This window comes from Antennarius striatus, chromosome 5, assembly GCF_040054535.1.
Source record: "Antennarius striatus isolate MH-2024 chromosome 5, ASM4005453v1, whole genome shotgun sequence".
Lineage (NCBI taxonomy): Eukaryota > Metazoa > Chordata > Actinopteri > Lophiiformes > Antennariidae > Antennarius > Antennarius striatus.
In genome coordinates this window covers 1173045-1190620 of record NC_090780.1, presented here as the reverse complement: position 1 = coordinate 1190620, position 17576 = coordinate 1173045, and the positions used below count along the sequence as shown (strand labels likewise).

General features: G+C 46.7%; 1 protein-coding gene across 10 annotated transcripts; it reads left to right on the top strand.

Annotated features, from left to right (window-relative positions):
- Window positions 1-962: 962 nt before the first annotated feature.
- draxina (dorsal inhibitory axon guidance protein a) lies at window positions 963-15793 on the top strand. Of its 10 annotated transcripts, XM_068316073.1 has the most exons (8): window positions 1475-1835; window positions 1915-2060; window positions 7749-8217; window positions 8664-8869; window positions 12009-12129; window positions 12686-12769; window positions 13284-13373; window positions 14904-15793. In XM_068316073.1, the coding sequence occupies exons 1-8, from the start codon at window positions 1724-1726 to the stop codon at window positions 15014-15016; spliced, it is 1341 nt and encodes a 446-aa protein (XP_068172174.1). In that variant the 5' UTR covers window positions 1475-1723; the 3' UTR covers window positions 15017-15793. The 10 variants fall into 10 exon arrangements, 9 of the variants coding, with proteins under 9 accessions (XP_068172179.1, XP_068172182.1, XP_068172175.1 ...); XM_068316078.1 differs by lacking the exons at window positions 1475-1835; window positions 1915-2060 and adding an exon at window positions 963-1323; XM_068316081.1 differs by lacking the exons at window positions 1475-1835; window positions 1915-2060 and adding an exon at window positions 963-1323 and having other exon boundaries at window positions 7697-8217.
- The last annotated feature ends 1783 nt before the right edge of the window (window positions 15794-17576 follow it).

Genomic DNA, 17576 nt, shown 5'->3' with positions numbered 1-17576 from the left:
CTGAGAAGAAAGATCCAGATGAAATGTTTTTAAGTACAACCAACGGTTTTGGCTTTTGTTATTTAAACGACATAAAACTGATGTTGAGTTTTAGACGAAGCTTCGTTTTAAATCTGGAGGAATTAATCTGCTGCTGCAACAGCTTCAAAGGATCCGCACCTAATCCAGGACCCTGGCTGCTGGGATGGGCTTCGACCACAAGACTAAGACCAACTAGACTAAACCACAAGACTAAGACTAACTAGACTAAACCACAAGACTAAGACTAACTAGACTAAACCACAAGACTAAGACTAACTAGACTAAACCACAAGACTAAGACTAACTAGACTAAACCACAAGACTAAGACTAACTAGACTAAACCACAAGACTAAGACTAACTAGACTAAACCACAAGACTAAGACTAACTAGACTAAACCAGAACACTAAAAGTAAATAGACTAAACCACAAGCCTATAACTAGACCGAACCACAAGACTAAAACTAACTAGACTAAACCACAACGCTGAAGCTAACTAAATTAAACCACAGAACTAAAACTAACTAGACTAAACTACAACACTAACTCAACTAAACCATCGGGCTAAAACTAACTCAAGTGAACCACAAAACTAAAACTAATAAACTAAACAATAAGACTAAAACTAACTAGACTAAACCACAAGACTAAGACTAACTAGACTAAACCACAAGACTAAGACTAACTAGACTAAACCACAAGACTAAAACTAACTAGACTAAACCACAAGACTAAAACTAACTAGACTAAACCACAAGACTAAAACTAACTAGACTAAACCACAAGACTAAGACTAACTAGACTAAACCACAAGACTAAGACTAACTAGACTAAACCACAAGACTAGATGTAACTCCACTCAGCAGTACAGTTCCGGGGGGGGGGGGGTCCTGATGCTCCATCACAGACCGGATCAGGGTCCCAGACGCGTCACCAGACCGTCAGAGTCTAACTTTAAAACCAGTTCTTACCAGTGGAGTTTAAAACCGTGACGGAGGCTGAACAGGTTGCATTGGTATGACGTCACTGTTCAGTCCAGCGGAACCAGAAGGCGGCCGTTCCAGACTCACGCCTCGTGACGTCATCCGTGGTGCCCCGGCCGGGAAAAGCCCCAATTAGTGAGGGAACCGAGCAGCCAGTGTGCACGCGCACACGGGAGCGTGTCTGGCGGTGACTCCCCCCTTTAGAGGCGGGGGGCGGGCCGGTGCTCGGCACATCCCGGGGCGCACGGAGCGGCGGCAGACCGGCAGACCGGACCGAACAGCCCGGGGAGGATTTACCGGAGGATCCCCGTGTCGTGACGTGAGTGGGTGCTCCGGGTCCCGTTCTCACCCGTCCTGATGACGTCATCCCATCACCGGGTTTGTGTCTCCGTGACTTACCGGCTCTGAGAGGGAGATTGTTTTACCAGCGACACAGAGTAGATCAGCTTAGCCTCAGGTCAGCAGTTATAACGGGTTATAACCGGTGTCATTAATACACTTTGGGTTTATTATAACACAGTTATGTCTCTACGTGTCACATTTCTGGCTGTGCGTAAAGACGCGCATCTGAAGAGTGTGTCCAACTTCATTGATTTCCAATCAGCTTTCCTGATTGGAAATAAATGCAGAAACAGTGTCGATCAATACAACACCGTACCAGAAAGGGTCTTTAGTGAATTCAGGATTTGAGATGACCTGAACATCACAGATCCTGTGGGATGAGGAGAATCAGAGGCGCTGAGGTCCAGAGTGGACAGACTCAAGGACAGGAGACCATCCAGAGGGACATCATCTGGAGAAAGGACGGATATCGAGTCGCCAGCGCTTCACGTCAGTTTGTCTTCATTGTGCGCTTTTTCTGGACGCTCTCTTTGTTTCCTTCACTCTGAGGTTGAGTTTCCACCAACAGGAGTCCAGCGTCTCCCACGCTGTGGAACTCCCCTTGAACGCCACCGCCAAGCGTGGACGCATCTGTCATCGAGACCCGTCCGGCAGCGCTCCCTTCCACCGGACGAGGGTCGATTCAAACGGTTAGCACGCTTCACCTCATCACGAGTAAGCAGGAGTCCAGCCGCTCAAAGTGTCCCCATGTGGAGCGTCCAGACCTGGACCCAGGTGTCCACGTTTGTGTGTGAAGGACAGATTGTTGTTTGGTTTGGGAGCCGGAGCTCTGCTGACCTGGTGTCCTCATCTGCCACAAACTGAGATGAGAATCCGTCGTCCATCCCCTTTGACCTCCTCCTCTTTGTCTCTCCTCTCTACTTTCTCCTGGCCTTTCAACCCCCCAATCCTCCCTTTTGTCTCCCTCTGCCTCCCCCCTCTCCTTGGGACACCTGATGGTTTTTTTGTCCTTTTTGGAGCCTCTTTATGGGTGTCTGGAGGTGTCGCCACGGTGACGGTGTATTTGTGTGTACCCACTGGTTCCAGATGGAGCGTCCTCTAACATCAGATAAGCATGCGTCAGCGGCAACGCTCTGGTCTCACCCCACATCTGTTGGACCTGCAACCAAATTACCCATGAAGCATTTGGTGCTGTCTGTTGTGGCTCACTTGCTGACAGATGGGCGTCCTGATGGCGCTGGCGTTGTGTTTGTTCTCACCCTGTGTTGCTTCAAGGCTTCTCTGACATCGTCTCTGGGGACAGAAACACCTCGTCAACGTGTGAATGCCAGCTTATTGTTTGTGGAGGACGTTCTGGGGACAAAGCACTTTTATATCGCTGAAGTCAGTCGTATGGGTCCTTGAGGAAATGAAGTTTTATGATGTTAGCGGCAGCCAGGCAGAGGTGTTTGTTATGCAGAGGCTTTAACTGAGCTGTAATTGTAGCGCTTGTTATTGAGCTGATATTTACGGTAATTTGGTGCAAACTGGACCCCATCCACCAGAGATGAGAAATAAAGGAGAGCTTATTTAGCCCTGTTACTCTGAGATAGAAGCCATCGCTTTGGAGCTTAATGGGAATGCATGTATTTATGTTTGTGTCTAATGACGCACGTTATGTTCTCCAGCTTGTTCTCGTGCAGCTTGTGAAGGAAAAAAGAAATGTTTTAACTTTGTGTTTGGAATGAAATCTACACTCACTTGGACTGGACTCACTTGACGCTGTTGTGTAGTCAGTCTTCACACAGATCCAACAAAATGTTTGAACATGCTGTAGTGATCACGCCACGGCAGTGGTTGGTGGCAAAACTTCAAAATACACAGGATTTGTTCAACAATTGTCTTCACTTTGCTATCAGGATGAAAGCAGGACAAATAATCCACTGGTCTAGAGATAGTACATGAGTACCTCGAGATAGTCGTACCTCGAGATAAGAGTACCCCTAAATAGTAGTACGAGATCCGGTCTCACTGATGTCGTATCCATCCGCCAACTAGCAGTGCTATCCAGAAGCACGGCTCGTATCTCTGATTTTGCTTGTATGTTGAACACAAATATAGACAAAGCGACCGCTCATACCTCAAATAGCTCGTATGTCGAGCAGCTCGTGTCTCGAGGGACTACTGTACCAGAGATATTCTAAGAGCGGGTAGGCCAGTCTCAGAATGTCCAGGTATAAAGGGGGCACACACAGCCGGGTACAAAATGAATGGGGTTCTGTGAAACTGAAAAAAAAAATCATGCCAATATTTTTCTAACATCATGTGTTTTATATAAAGGGTGGAAACAAAACAATGACGTTTAAGAGATAACCTGGTGTAGCATCAGTCCTGAAATGTCTTTAACTATTTGTGACACTACGTGACAGTTTTTCAAGCAAAAGCATTTTGAAGCTAAAATTAAAGTTTTACTTTCATAAGTTGTTTGTGCAGACAGAAGTGAACATACTTGAGAGCACTCCGTTGGTACGATTGGTTGAACGACAGCGGCAGGAACAGGTTGTACAGACACATTTCCACTGCGTCCTGCAGTGTGCTCTATATCGACTGGACCCGAGTGGACATGTTTTCTTCCAGTCATTTTCCATGTTGAGATAGTGGCCCACCAGTAACACCCTTTTACCCGTGTCCTCCTCTCACTGCTCATATCTCTGTGGAAAAATGTCGAGACCTCAGTGGGCCCTTTTGCTGAAACTCCTGAAGTTTGTGGAAACTGTCATTGTCGTGTTCAGTGAGGAGTCTGCTTACAGATGGGAGGTGGAATACCTGGTCCACTGGTGGAGTCAGTACCAACTGCAGCTGAACCCACTCCAAAGTGTGGAGTTGACAGTGGACTTTAGGAGCCACACTAAGACAAGTTGTACGGGGTACCAGGTGCTTTGTCTCCAATAAGACCTCTACAAAGGAGGGTCGGGTTGAGCTGGCAGTGGAGGTGTTGGGCTGTGTTTCTGTTAATCGTCATACATGGAGTAGGTTTGTGTTGTCACAGTGCGGTTACACAGTGGGTAACCCTGTTGCCTCACAGTAAGAAGGTCCGTGGTTCTAATCCACTTGTAGTTTGTGTTGTTTGTATGTTCGCCCTGTGTTTGCGTGGGTTCTCTCTGGGTTCTCTGGGTAAACCCCTGTCCAGGACTCCGATAAGTTGCTGAAGACGAGACAGTCACCGAATTGATAATCATTTCAGTAGAGTCATCTTCTACACCGTCAAACATCCAGTCTCCACACGAGGCCAGGTGAAGACCACCTCTGAAGGCCACCTCTACCTGACCCGACAGCTCAGATTAAAGGAGCAGGTCTGGAGAGTCTTTGTGACTCGCATCCTGATGGCCCTGCTGGTCTCTGTTGGGGCAGAAAAACAGGAACAGATGGATCTGGAGGTCTGGTGTCCCAGCAGGTAAACGTGTGTCCTCACGGCAACACTTCCTGTTTCAGCTCACCGCTCCTCTCAGCCACCTTCTGTCTGGATAACAGAGCGACTGGCGGTTTGGTGTGTTTTTAGCACTGAAGAGCTGCCGTACGTCAGGGATTGACTGATTGATCACAGACATCAGAGGGTTCTCTGTTCTCATCAGAGCTCCATCAACCGGGCCACTAATTCTGCCCCATTTCGGTTCTCTTACAAGATTACCTTTGACTTCATACAAATCACACCGCCTGGTCGCTGCCAGATTGATTCACACGTATGTGTTGAATCGCCTAACATATCAGACATGTAATCGTGGGTATACCTTTAATCATGTATTGATCTAAGAGTTAAATTTGTTCTCTGGTTGAAAAATGTTTTCATAAACTCATAACTAACTGTCCCTTTTTTAAATTCTCTGATGATTGGTACAGTTCAAACTTCGATATCTAAAGGCTCTGTTCAGTGTCTCCAGTCAGTCGTTAGCCACAAGCTGTCATCATACTGTGACTTAAATAACAAGACCGTGGACTGTTATACAGACACATGATGTCATGTTCTTACAGGGGAAACTCAACAGATATCTGGGCTGAAATAACATGTTTCTACCTGACAGAAGTGGTTTGGAACTGGTTCCAGTCTAAACAGGGTCTGCTCATTCAGCCCCGCTGAGCCCCGCCCACAAAGCCCAGCCCTGAATAGCCCCCCTCCCCAAGAGGAAGCTTTGTTGCTCTGAAGTTGTTCATCAAAAGAGACACCCTTCGACCCAGAGCGACGCCCAGAGCGTCCCATTATTCTGTTTCGTCTCAAAGGACCACCTGTTAGAAACACGAGCAGCGGCGCCGAGTCGGTCAGACGCCCTCCTGCTGCACCTGGTCGGTTTGATGTGGTTGACATGTTGGGTATCCTTCAGTGGAGCCATCATGTCTTCCTTTAATACCAGCAACATCACTATTTTTGGGGGGGTGGGGGTTGGGCTTCCCCCCCCTCGCTGCTGATTCTCAGGCGGTTCTGATTTGTTTGGGGTCTTAATCCTGCATGAGTTCAGCTGGCTCAAACAGGATGTGGATAGACCCGCTAGTCCTGCCCTCATGCCCCACATCAGTGGAACACAACACCGAAGCGTCTAGCTGAGGAATACTTCTATAATAATTACCCCCCAGGAAGCGGTGATGTGTTGTAATGTCAGTGTTGGTGTGTCCGTCCGTCTGTCCACCAAACGTCTTCACAACCGCTCAGATAGAAAGAAGAAACTAGAAGCTCATCCCTCAGGCAGCAGAGGGGAGGGAGATGAGATGATGACCTTGACCTTGAGAAGACTAGGTGAAGGTCAAATTTCAACTTTTGTATGCTCAGAAAGAGGAGGGAGAAGACCAGTGTGAGTAGGACCATAGATCAAAGATAGTGCTTTGATCAATGGTCTGAGATGTTTTCTATCCTGAGATATTTTTGCACACATTTCAGGAACCGGATGAGATAGAAAGACGAAACAAAACGCGTTATATTCAGGGAGGCGAGGGGATGGAAATGAGATGCAGTCTACAGCTAGTCTGGTCCGTCTACTGCTACCGGATGAAAATCCCTTCCAGGCTCCCTTAAAGTGAGTCGATTTTCACCAATCAACTCATTTTAACTAGTTTCATTTATACAAACACAAAGTATTGATGTGGCCCATGTGATGTGTGGTTTAATAGGAGTGAGGTTTTGTGATCGTTAAAGCGGAAACAGACTCCTTCAGTCGTGGACCATCAGGTCTGTGCACCTCACAGGAAAGGATTCCACGGGCTAATAATGTGATATTATGTGTTTTATTCTGATTTGTTGTACAGTAACATGATATTATGTGCTTTTTAACGGTTCACTAGTGACTTTATGATTCCAGTATTTGTGACGGGTAGTTGTGAAGTGGAGTGAAATGATGTTAACTTGATTCTTAATTATCAGTTAATTCTTTTGAAAACAGACGTATAATGGAGAACGACGGTAAACCCGTACATTGAACTGAAGAACGTAACATCCAGTCTCTGCTGTCCTCTCTGGACTTCTGTCCTACAGTTCAACGTGGTGTCACGTGTTTTAATGAACAGGACCTGGTCCAGGGAGGGGCTCCAGCGCCTCACGTTTAAACACACAGAAGGTAATCCAGGCTAAACCCTTCATACGTGATGCTTCTGAAGGTCTCACTTCAGCTGATTCAGCCCCCCCGCCCCCAAATATTCAGCAGCTCAATACTTTCTCCTTCTCTCTCGCATTGATTTTCCATTTGCTCTCCTGACTACCATTGGTCTCGTTCCAAAAAGAAGTTGTTGCTGCAGCAACATGAGGTGTTGGGTTCATTCAGGGATCCCCCCAGGTCTTCTTCAGTTCTGACTGACTGCTAGAGTCCCAGTCCTGGTCTTCCTGTTGGAGGTTCTGACTGACTGCTAGAGTCCTGATTCTGGTCCTCACTGTCGTCTCGCAACAAGAAGGTTCCCGGATTGTTTCCCTGCAGTGGGGAGTTTTTATGTTCTCTGTGTGGGTGTTCTCCAGGTTCTCTGGTGTCCTCCTGGCACCAAATCTAATCGTCTGCAGGTGTCAGACAGGTTGTTTGTCCTTCATGTGTTTCTGTGATGCGCTGGGGACACGTCTGGAGTGTACCCCATGGTGGATTCTGTGAATCTCAGAATGTAGCGCATTTCCGGATGCTGTCAGCCAATAGAATGCACGTACGGTATCACCTGACTGCCTGTGAAAAATTTGCAATGTATTCGGGCATCTTGAAGTGAATAAACGAGGGATTACTGTACCTGCAGAATGTTGTCACCTCATGTCAGATATGACATATTTACATATATAACATTTACATATTTAATTTAAGGCAAAGTGTGAGACATATGTTTAAAATTCTGATATGTTTAACCCCTTAAAGCAAAGATCACATCTGATAGACGTCTGATAGAGCGTGGTGCTCTGCTCCCCAGACAATGTCTCTCTCACGGAGCCTCCTGGTCTTCCTGTTTGCCACCCTGACCCTGACCCTGACCTTCGGTGTGGAGCTTGGACCCCCCCATGGCAAGAGGAGAAAGGCTCAGACCTCAGGGGGCAGTAACCCTCCCCAGCACCCTCGGCCAGGTCTGCGCGAACACCACCACAGCACACACGGGGGCCCCCGCAGCATCCAACCTGGAGCCGGGCTGCTGTCCCACAGGCCTGCCCACCCCCTGACCTGGGCTGAAGGCGACGGGACGGGCCGGGGGGGTTTGAGCCCGGTCAGGGTGGAGATGGGTCCCAGCAGGACCAGAGACCGGATGGGTCTGAGGAGCTCGTCACAGGAAAACCACCTTCTAGGGGCTCGCAAAGGAAGGGGGCACCGACACGGGAAGGGTCACGGGCCCCCCGTTGAGCACAGGAGACACGGGGGTCGACACGACAAGGGGCGGCACGCGAAAGGTGAGTGGATTCCTCCATTCAGGCGTACGTACATAAAGTATACAGATTAGAGTAAATCAGAAATGTAAATTATAAGTGACACTCTGATGTGAACCCGTCACTCAGACTGAACCAATAACAGCAGCCCCACACCTGTCCTGCACAGGTGAGGAAAAACTGAACAGATTTGGGTGCTGCTCTTTTTACCAGTGATCAAAAAACATTTCATTAGAATCTAGAATTTGAACTAAAACCCTGGACTAGAGAGCTCCTTATTCCACTTTAGACTCAGCTCCTGTTTGCTCCCATTATGAGGTAGAAGAGATTTCAAGTGTGTTTTACTTTTGTGAAGCTTCTAATTGTCTGGAACCAGCCGTCCCCCACCATGGTGTCAGAGGTGAGGGCTGTGTGAGCGTCTTCAGACAGCTGGAGGACTTCGGTTTGATTTGTTCTCTCCTTCTGGACAGCCTTTCTTCCTGAGACACAGCTGAGCTTCAAGGGGAGAGACTCGCTGAAGAGTCCTCCCTCCTCCTCCTCCGCCTCACTCAGCATGACCCCACCCAGCACACCCTCCTCCCCCAACGTAGGCATCTTTGGCTCTGGTTCCTCCATGGTTACCACGGTGATGAACGAGCATCCCCCAACGCTGCCCCAGGCCTCCACCAAACCCCAGGTAACCCCAACCGCACTCCAAGTGCTTATTCAAGGCTGTGTGTGTGTGTGTGTGTGTGTGTGTGTGTGTGCGTGTGTGTGTGCGTGTGCGTGTGCGTGTGCGTGTGCGTGTGCGTGTGTGTGTGTGTAGTGGAGTGTGTGTCCAGGAACAACATCCTTTCATTAGAGATCAAATGTATGCCAGCCCAGTCTCCTTTGTGTCTCTTTGACTGTGGGTTTGTGGGCCGCCGCCGCCGCCGCCACCCGACACGTTCCCCCACACGGCGCTTCATCGGCTCCACTGGCTGCTTTCACTAATCAACTGCTTCAGTCTTGGAACCATCACTACTGAGTCCCTTTCAGACCAGATGGCCCCTGATGTCAGCAGACACGATGGGCCTGGAGCGTTAGCGTTGGTCACAGCTGCCGTTACAAACACCCAGCAGCTTGGGGGGCGTTGGTGGGGTACGTGCCTCGCGTTCAGGATCACTCGGGTCGTGATTGGCAGTGGGTTGTTGAGCAGCTCCGATCAGATGGACCGTTATTTAAGAGTTAGATGAATGAAGTCCAGAAGGTTGTTGCTGCATTCAAAGGATGAATCATCTGACCTCGCTCAGCCGACGGTGAACCCAGATTACTTCAGATTGTGGATTATTTTAGATCCTTTAGAAGTGTTAGCACCCTGAACAATACTTTAATTTTCTGTGAGAGTATCCCCTTTGAAGACAAAACTAATTATTCCTAATCTATTGAACATATGTAATTTCATACAGCCACTTTGGTGTAATAGATGCGCTGTAGCTGCAGGATTCTGTAATGCTAGAAGTCCTCCATGGTTGTGAGAGGAGAACAAGAAGAAGGTTGGAGAATGACGAGAAACACGAGTTCAGACTGAATGTTAGGGACAAACTGTTCGAAGACACGGAAGACAACTGTCATGAAACTCGTGTCGTGTTGTTTGTTTTGGGTTTGTTGTTAGCTTGGCTGTTGGTTTGTTGTTGGTTTGTTGACTTGAGGATGAGATGCTAACTCTGACGGTGCTACCTTCTTGTAGTAGAACATGTCCTCATCCCGGGACACATTCGGCTCTTCTTCGGTGTTCTTGTCTTTTCCAAAGCAGCATCTGAGCATTGTGTCATTAGGAGTCTTTGTATTTCAATAAAACCGTTGTTCTCATCCACTCAAATGCTTCGTAGACGTGCGTAACCTCTTTGGTTCGTTAACTTCTCTATAGAAGACAATCAAACCGGCTGTGTTTGCGAGGTGCTTCGACGCCCCGGTAACGGCTCTGTTCCACTATTGATTATCTGAGTCATTATTTAGAAGAAGTTGCTTGTTAGAAAAACAAAATTCTGTCTGCTTTATTGAAAAGAAAGTGATCGCCCAGTCTTTCCCGACTCTTTCCTGCAGTGATGTGTCCGTCAGACTGTCAGCATGGAGCTGTCCATTAGAGGCAGGAGGCGTCTGACTTGTCTGACTTGTGAGGGATTGCCTGTCAGTCTTTGCAGCTCATTCAGGTATATTGAGAAGTTAAAAGCCTCTGCTGGACCTGCTCCCATAGCGGGTCATATGTTCAGGCTTCTTAATTAATGTTCGATCTGGTGTTGATGCTTTAATGAGGGGCCACACACAACTGGAGCCCCTGAAGTTCAGCTAATAGATATTTCCATATAGGAACCTTTTCCTGAGGGTGAAAGGAAACAAGTATGGATCTGTTTCTATGAAGAAACAGATCCATACTTGATGGATGGGACCAACTATCCAGCAGGTTATAATTAAAAGTCCTTCTAACTGAATCATAGTGTTGGTTTCCCCCGTGTGAGGGTGATGGTGACGATTTAAAGCTTTTATTGCAGACTCAATAAACTTACATTATATTACATCTAAGTTACCAACAACCAACATTCACATGCATATGCAACTAGTCCTCAAGATACATCTGACTGACAAACATTCATAGATATGGACAGTTGTGTGCCACCATGTTCACAGCTGTAGTTCCTTTTTCTGCCACAACCCCCACAGGGCAGCGTAACATTAACACCCATAGACTCAAATCGTGTCATGTTAACATGACTCATCAAATCTCAGACTCAGTGAACAGTTTGCTGTGATGTCAGACTTCCTGTGGTCTTTTGGTCTTTCCTGTTGGCGTCATCTGCAGCGTTTCCTCCTTCTTTTCTCCACATCTGATGATGTAGGAACCAATGTTGTCCTCCTGTAGGAACTAAATGATGTAGGAACCAATGTTGTCCTCCTGTAGGAACTAAATGATGTAGGAACCAATGTTGTCCTCCTGTAGGAACTAAATGATGTAGGAACCAATGTTGTCCTCCTGTAGGAACTAAATGATGTAGGAACCAATGTTGTCCTCCTGTAGGAACTAAATGATGTAGGAACCAATGTTGTCTTCCTGTAGGAACTAAATGATGTAGGAACCAATGTTGTCCTCCTGTAGGAACTAAATGATGTAGGAACCAATGTTGTCCTCCTGTAGGAACTAAATGATGTAGGAACCAATGTTGTCCTCCTGTAGGAACTAAATGATGTAGGAACCAATGTTGTCCTCCTGTAGGAACTAAATGATGTAGGAACCAATGTTGTCCTCCAGTAGGAACTAAATGATGTAGGAACCAATGTTGTCCTCCTGTAGGAACTAAATGATGTAGGAACCAATGTTGTCCTCCAGTAGGAACTAAATGATGTAGGAACCAATGTTGGCTGGTCAGGTTTCTGCTGGAAGCATTAACTGAGGCTAACGCTGAACTCTGAATGTTTTACTAGTTGATGTTAACTATTGGTGGATTAACTGAGAAACTTCATGAAATCAAACAGACATCAAACATAAAGGGGCGTGTCTGTTGATGAACAGGAAGTGACATCAGCGCGTCATTCACCTCAGTGGAGTAAAGCTGGGCTTAGCCTCTAGACCCCCCAGGAGGAAATTCATTCAGCAGAGGTAGAGATGTTAAAGTTACATTACAGTACTACAGGATTTTATTATTATGGGATGTTTTAATGTCCTCTGTTGTCTCTGAGACGGCATCATGAATGTTTGGAGCTGCTAGTGTTCCCTGTCGCAGCATGTCCACCGTGTGATCACCCTGATTGTGTTGTCTGTCGTCACAGCTGATCAAAATGTTCACGTGTCCATTTTTCAGAAGCCTGGAAAAGGAAAAGAAGAAGGAGACGTGCTGCCAACTCTGGACATGGCTCTCTTTGACTGGACGGACTACGAGGACATGAAACCCGCGGACACCTGGCCGTCTTCCCAGAAGAAAGGTTCACAGTTGTGTTTCATTGTCAAAGTACTCAAATGAAATTACTCATCGGCAATCATTTGCCCAATGGATTCCAATCTTTGTTGACCATAATCTTGACTGTTGTCATGAAACTTCTTCCTTTTTTGATGTTGAGTTGCTAATTCTCTGAACTATTACCAACTCAGTGCGACGAACCAGATCTCTTTAATACACACCGGTATTGACAGTGTGTCTGTGTCTTTGACTACGGTACAGTCATTTGGTCTTTTATACCCCTTCAGGCCCATCCCAACAACAGATTAACGTTTTACAGCACTCACAAGTTTCACCTCCTGGTTTCCTGAAGGGTGGTCAGTCTTGACCATCTACTGGCCCTTTAGGGTCAGTGACCTGCCCCCTCCTATCTGAATCACCTGTAGTGAATACCCTGTCATTTCCCACAGACACACTGTCTCTAGAAGTCACACCACACCACATGACTGGGTTCAACAGATCATAACGGACTGGAGCGTAAGAGCGTGTCTTTATATCAGGTCAGTCCATCGGGATCAGACAGTCTGTTTCTGCTGCTGCAGGTAAGAGGCGGAGTAAGAACCTGAGCAGTGGAAACATGACGGACGCCATCGAGCCGTGTGATCACCACCTGGACTGTCTCCCAGGTACGTGGACGTCCAGCTGTGGGAGGGCAGGTGTGTGTGTGTGTGTGTGTGTGTGTGTGTGTGTGTGTGTGTGTGTGTGTGTGTGTGTGTGTGTGTGTGTTGGGCAGGCTAACGACACACATGGGAGACAATTGTACCAACACCATTCTGGTGCATAAAGCATGACTCCTTGTCATCCTATGGTCATGCTCATTGATTATGTAGCAGCGTAGACACTACAGAGCACTAGGACCGAGCTCTAGGCTCCTGGTTATGATTGAACTAATCACAGATCAATGGGTGGACAACAACCACCACTTTGTTTGGCTCAATCCTTCTTAATGTTCTTTGCTTTTTCATTTTTTGGAGGACAATACAATCAGTAAAGTTTTTGTCTAATCTGAGTCTGAGTCAGGAGATTTCAGTCCGTATATGTAATGAACTTCCTTTAGGACAACACTCCTAGCGCTGCGTTTGTATTTGTCAGTTTCATGTGAGGACTGGTTTAATTATGTCCATAATGTGTGTGTTGAAGGTTCTTGCTGTGACCTGAGACAACATGAGTGCAAACCTCACAACCGAGGCCTCAACAACAAATGCTACGATGACTGCATGTGTGAAGAAGGTGAGGGAGTCGACCACATCAAGCTGCAATGCATTGTGGGGTTAAACTTTAATAAAACAACCTTGTTTCCAGCGTGGATGCTAAACCAAGCTAACCAGGTCAGGCTTCACGTTAACCAGGCAGACATGAGAGTAGCATCAACCTCCTCATGTAACGTGTCCTGAATTAGTAGCCATGTCCCAGAAACGTGTTTAACATCCACACCTTCTTAGTGACTCAAACGCTATCGGCCTCCTCAGACGTGTTACATTGGTTGCCAGCGAAAATAGGAAACTGGTACTGTATATTATTCTATATCATAAAGAAATTTGTGAAATCCTGTTTTTCTTAAAGAGCTACCAAACGATGATACAAATGTGATTCCAGATTCTAGGTGCCGGTTGTCATTTCCATTCAGTTGAGATAGTTGGGTCAAATGATCATAGATCTAATGCTTTTAGATGTGACGACTTCAGTGTGGAGCTGTGTGTTAATGTAATGACATGCTGTGGCTATGAGCTCTAGATTCTCGTGTCGCTCCAGAGTGGTAATGTCCTCCACGCTGGGTTTTTACATCCCGTGAAGCGGTGATGTGTTGTAATTATCAGTGTTCGTTTGTTCGTCCACCAAATGTCTTCACAACCGTTCAGGTAGAAAGATGAAACAAAAGCACGTTACTCAGGCAGCAAATGAAGATGAGATGATGACCTTGACCTTGAGAAAACTACGTCAAGGTCAAATTTAAACTTTTTTACACATGGGAACCGGATAAGATAGAAAGACGAGGGAGAAGGTGAGTGTGAGTAAGACCATAGATCAAGGCTGGTGCTTCGGAGTACCACTTAGGAAAAGGCTAGTGCTTTGATCTACTTATGCACTAGCTTTGATCTATGGTCATAGCTAGTGCATTGCTTTGACCTACCCTGAAAGGTCTAAGTTATGCCCTTGCCAGGTACTACTTCCAGGGTACCCTGACCTACCCTGAAAGTGGATCAGTGTACTCTGATGTACCCTGAAAGTGGGTCAGGGTACCCTGACCTACCCTGAAAGTGGATCAGTGTACTCTGATGTACCCTGAAAGTGGGTCAGGGTACCCTGACCTACCCTGAAAGTGGGTCAGGGTACCCTGACCTACCCTGAAAGTGGGTCAGGGTACCCTGACCTACCCTGAAAGTGGGTCAGGGTAAGTCGCAGGATGTAGCAGTCTCTGACTGCTTTGTTGTATCAGTAACTGTATCTTACCTCGGATTGGCCAGACGGTCAGCCAAAACAAATCAGAAGTCATGACGCTGAGCACTCAGAGCCCGCCCACAGTCAAGGTGAATGACAAGGTTTCACATACTACAAAGAGGTTTACCTGTCTGAAGCGTCGTTACAGGTGTGGGAGAAGCAGGTCAAACAATGAAAAGAGATGAAACAATGGGATGTGGATGGAGCACCACCTAGGAGCACAGGCACAAAGTCCTTGGTGGTGGTTGATGTCCATGATTTCACCAGAATGTAGTTTACTGAAGAAAGTGTTCAGATAACTGTCCCTTTACGATCTTTCAGGGTTTCGATGTTTTGCTAATTTCCACCGGAAGCGTCGCGTGACGCGGAGGCGGGGGCGCTGTGTGGTACCAGAGTCGGTCAGCGCTGACCAGGGAGGCTTCATCACCATCTGACCAGGAGGACTGAGGAGAACCAGAGTCAGAGAAGATCAGCTGAGGCGTCACATGACACTGGTGACTGATCACATGATGCTTCTTCTAGGTGATCCCACAGACAACTGGATATCCTGTTTGAATGTTGGCATGTTGGAAAACTCCAAGCTTCTCATCTGAGTAATCATCTTTAGTTTAGTTTAAACCAATACATGAGTTTTAATCGACCTTCAGTTGACCTTTCCAAAGAGACCCTATTTGCATTGAATTGGCTCAAAGAATTAGTCCACTGGTAACACTTCCACAGGTGAAATGTGTTCACATTTAATTGTATATCTCCTCACATTAAGTTATCTGTTGGTTTAATTTGACACTAAAGCAGATTTAGTGAGTTTCAGAAATAAAGAAGCTTTTCCTCGTTGCTGCTGCTTCTGATCGTCTTCGTTTCTGCTGATCTGAGTCCAATAATGTTTACAGATGTGCTCTGAATCCAAATGAGAGGCGTTTGCTGCTGCAGCATCAACATCACGATAGTTTGTGTGTGACTTCATCCGCATTCCGTTCGTAAATACTGTGTGAGCCCAGCCTGTCCTGTCCTGTAAATATCAATGTGTTCAAACTGATGATGACTTCCTGTTGGATTCACTTCTTTTCAAACGTATTTAATGGTAGAATGATCAACTTTGATGCTTGCGGGACATTTCTTTGACATGTTTCTATGTGTGTTTAACTTAAATGATAACTCATGTGTCTGTATTGTGTTCTTCTGTCTATTTTTATCTCCATGATTAAAACGATACTAGGAAATTGTCTCCTTTCTTATATTGAAAGTATGTTTGTGTGATGGTTCAGCTTGACTCGGGTCCATGAACACTTAACCTAACAGCAGTGAAGTAATAATATATATTTTAATATATACATGGATTATATATATATATATATATATATATATATATATATATATATATATATATATATATATATATATATATATAAAAATATATTTAAAAAATGTCCCTCTCACCCTTGTGGGTGGTATCTGTGTGTCATCCTCAAGCTCGGGTCCTCTACCAGAGGCCTGGGAGTCTGAGGGTTCTGCGCAGTATCTTAGCTGTTCCTAGGACTGCGCTCTTCTGGACTGAGGCTTCAGATGTTGTTCCAGGAATCTGCTGGAGCCACTCTTCCAGTTTGGGGGTCACTGCCCCAAGTGCTCCTACTACCACGGGGACCACATTAACCTTAACCTTCCACATCTGTTCCAGCTGTTCTTTCAACCCTTGATATTTCTCAATCTTTTCGTGTTCCTTCTTCCTGATGTTGGCATCAGCTGGAATCGCCACATCTATCACCACTGCTCTCTTCTGCTCTTTGTCCATCACCACAACGTCCGGTTTGTTAGCCAGCAGCTGTTTGTCGGTCTGGAAGCTGAAGTCCCACAGGATCTTAGCCTTGTGGTTCTGAACCACCTTTGGTGGTATGTCCCATTGGGATTTGGGTACTTCTAGTCCATACCGGGTACAGATGTTCCTGTACACTATCACAGCTACTTGGTTGTGCCTTTCCATGTATGCTGAGCTGGCGAGCATCTTACACCCTGCTACCACATGCTGGACTGACTCTGGGGCTTCTTTACATAGCCTGCACCTTGGGTCAGATCTACTGTGGTAGATATTGGCCTCTATTGCCCTTGTACTTAGGGCCTGTTCTTGTGCTGCCATGATCAGTGCCTCTGTGCTGTCTGTCAGTCCAGCTTTGTTCAGCCATTGGTAGGTCTTCTTGATATCAGCCACTTCCTCTATCTGACGGTGGTACATGCCGTGTAGGGGCTTGTCCCTCCATGTTGTCTCCTCCTCCTCCTCCTCTTCCTCCTCAGGTTTCTGCTGTCTAAGGCATTCACTGAGCAGTTCATCTGTTGGGGCCATCTTCCTGATGTACTCTTGGATTTTTGATGTCTCATCCTGGACAGTGGCCCTGATGCTCACTAGTCCTCGGCCTCCCTCTTTCCGCTTAGTGTACAGCCTCAGGATGCTGGACTTGGGGTGAAACCCTCCATGCATGGTGAGGAGCTTTCTAGTCTTGATATCTGTGGCTTCTATCTCCTCCTTTGGCCAGCTTATGATCCCAGCGGGGTATCTGATGACCGGCAGTGCATACATGTTGATGGCTCGGACCTTGTTCTTGCCATTCAGCTGACTTCTCAGGACTTGCCTTACTCTCTGGAGGTATTTGGCTGTGGATGACTTCCTTGCGGCCTCCTCATGGTTGCCATTAGCCTGTGGGATTCCAAGGTATTTGTAGCTGTCCTTGATGTCTTCTATCCTGCCCCCTGGTAGGTTGACCCCTTCAGTTCTGATCATCTTGCCTCTTCTTGATACCATCCGGCCACATTTGTCTAATCCGAATGACATCCCTATGTTGTCGCTGTAGATCCTGGTGGTGTGGATCAGTGAGTCAATTTCTCGCTCATTCCTGGCATACAGCTTGATGTCATCCATGTAGAGGAGATGGCTGATTGTTGTCCCGCTTCGGAATCGGTATCCGTAGCCACTCTTTGTGATGATGTGACTGAGGGGGTTCAGGC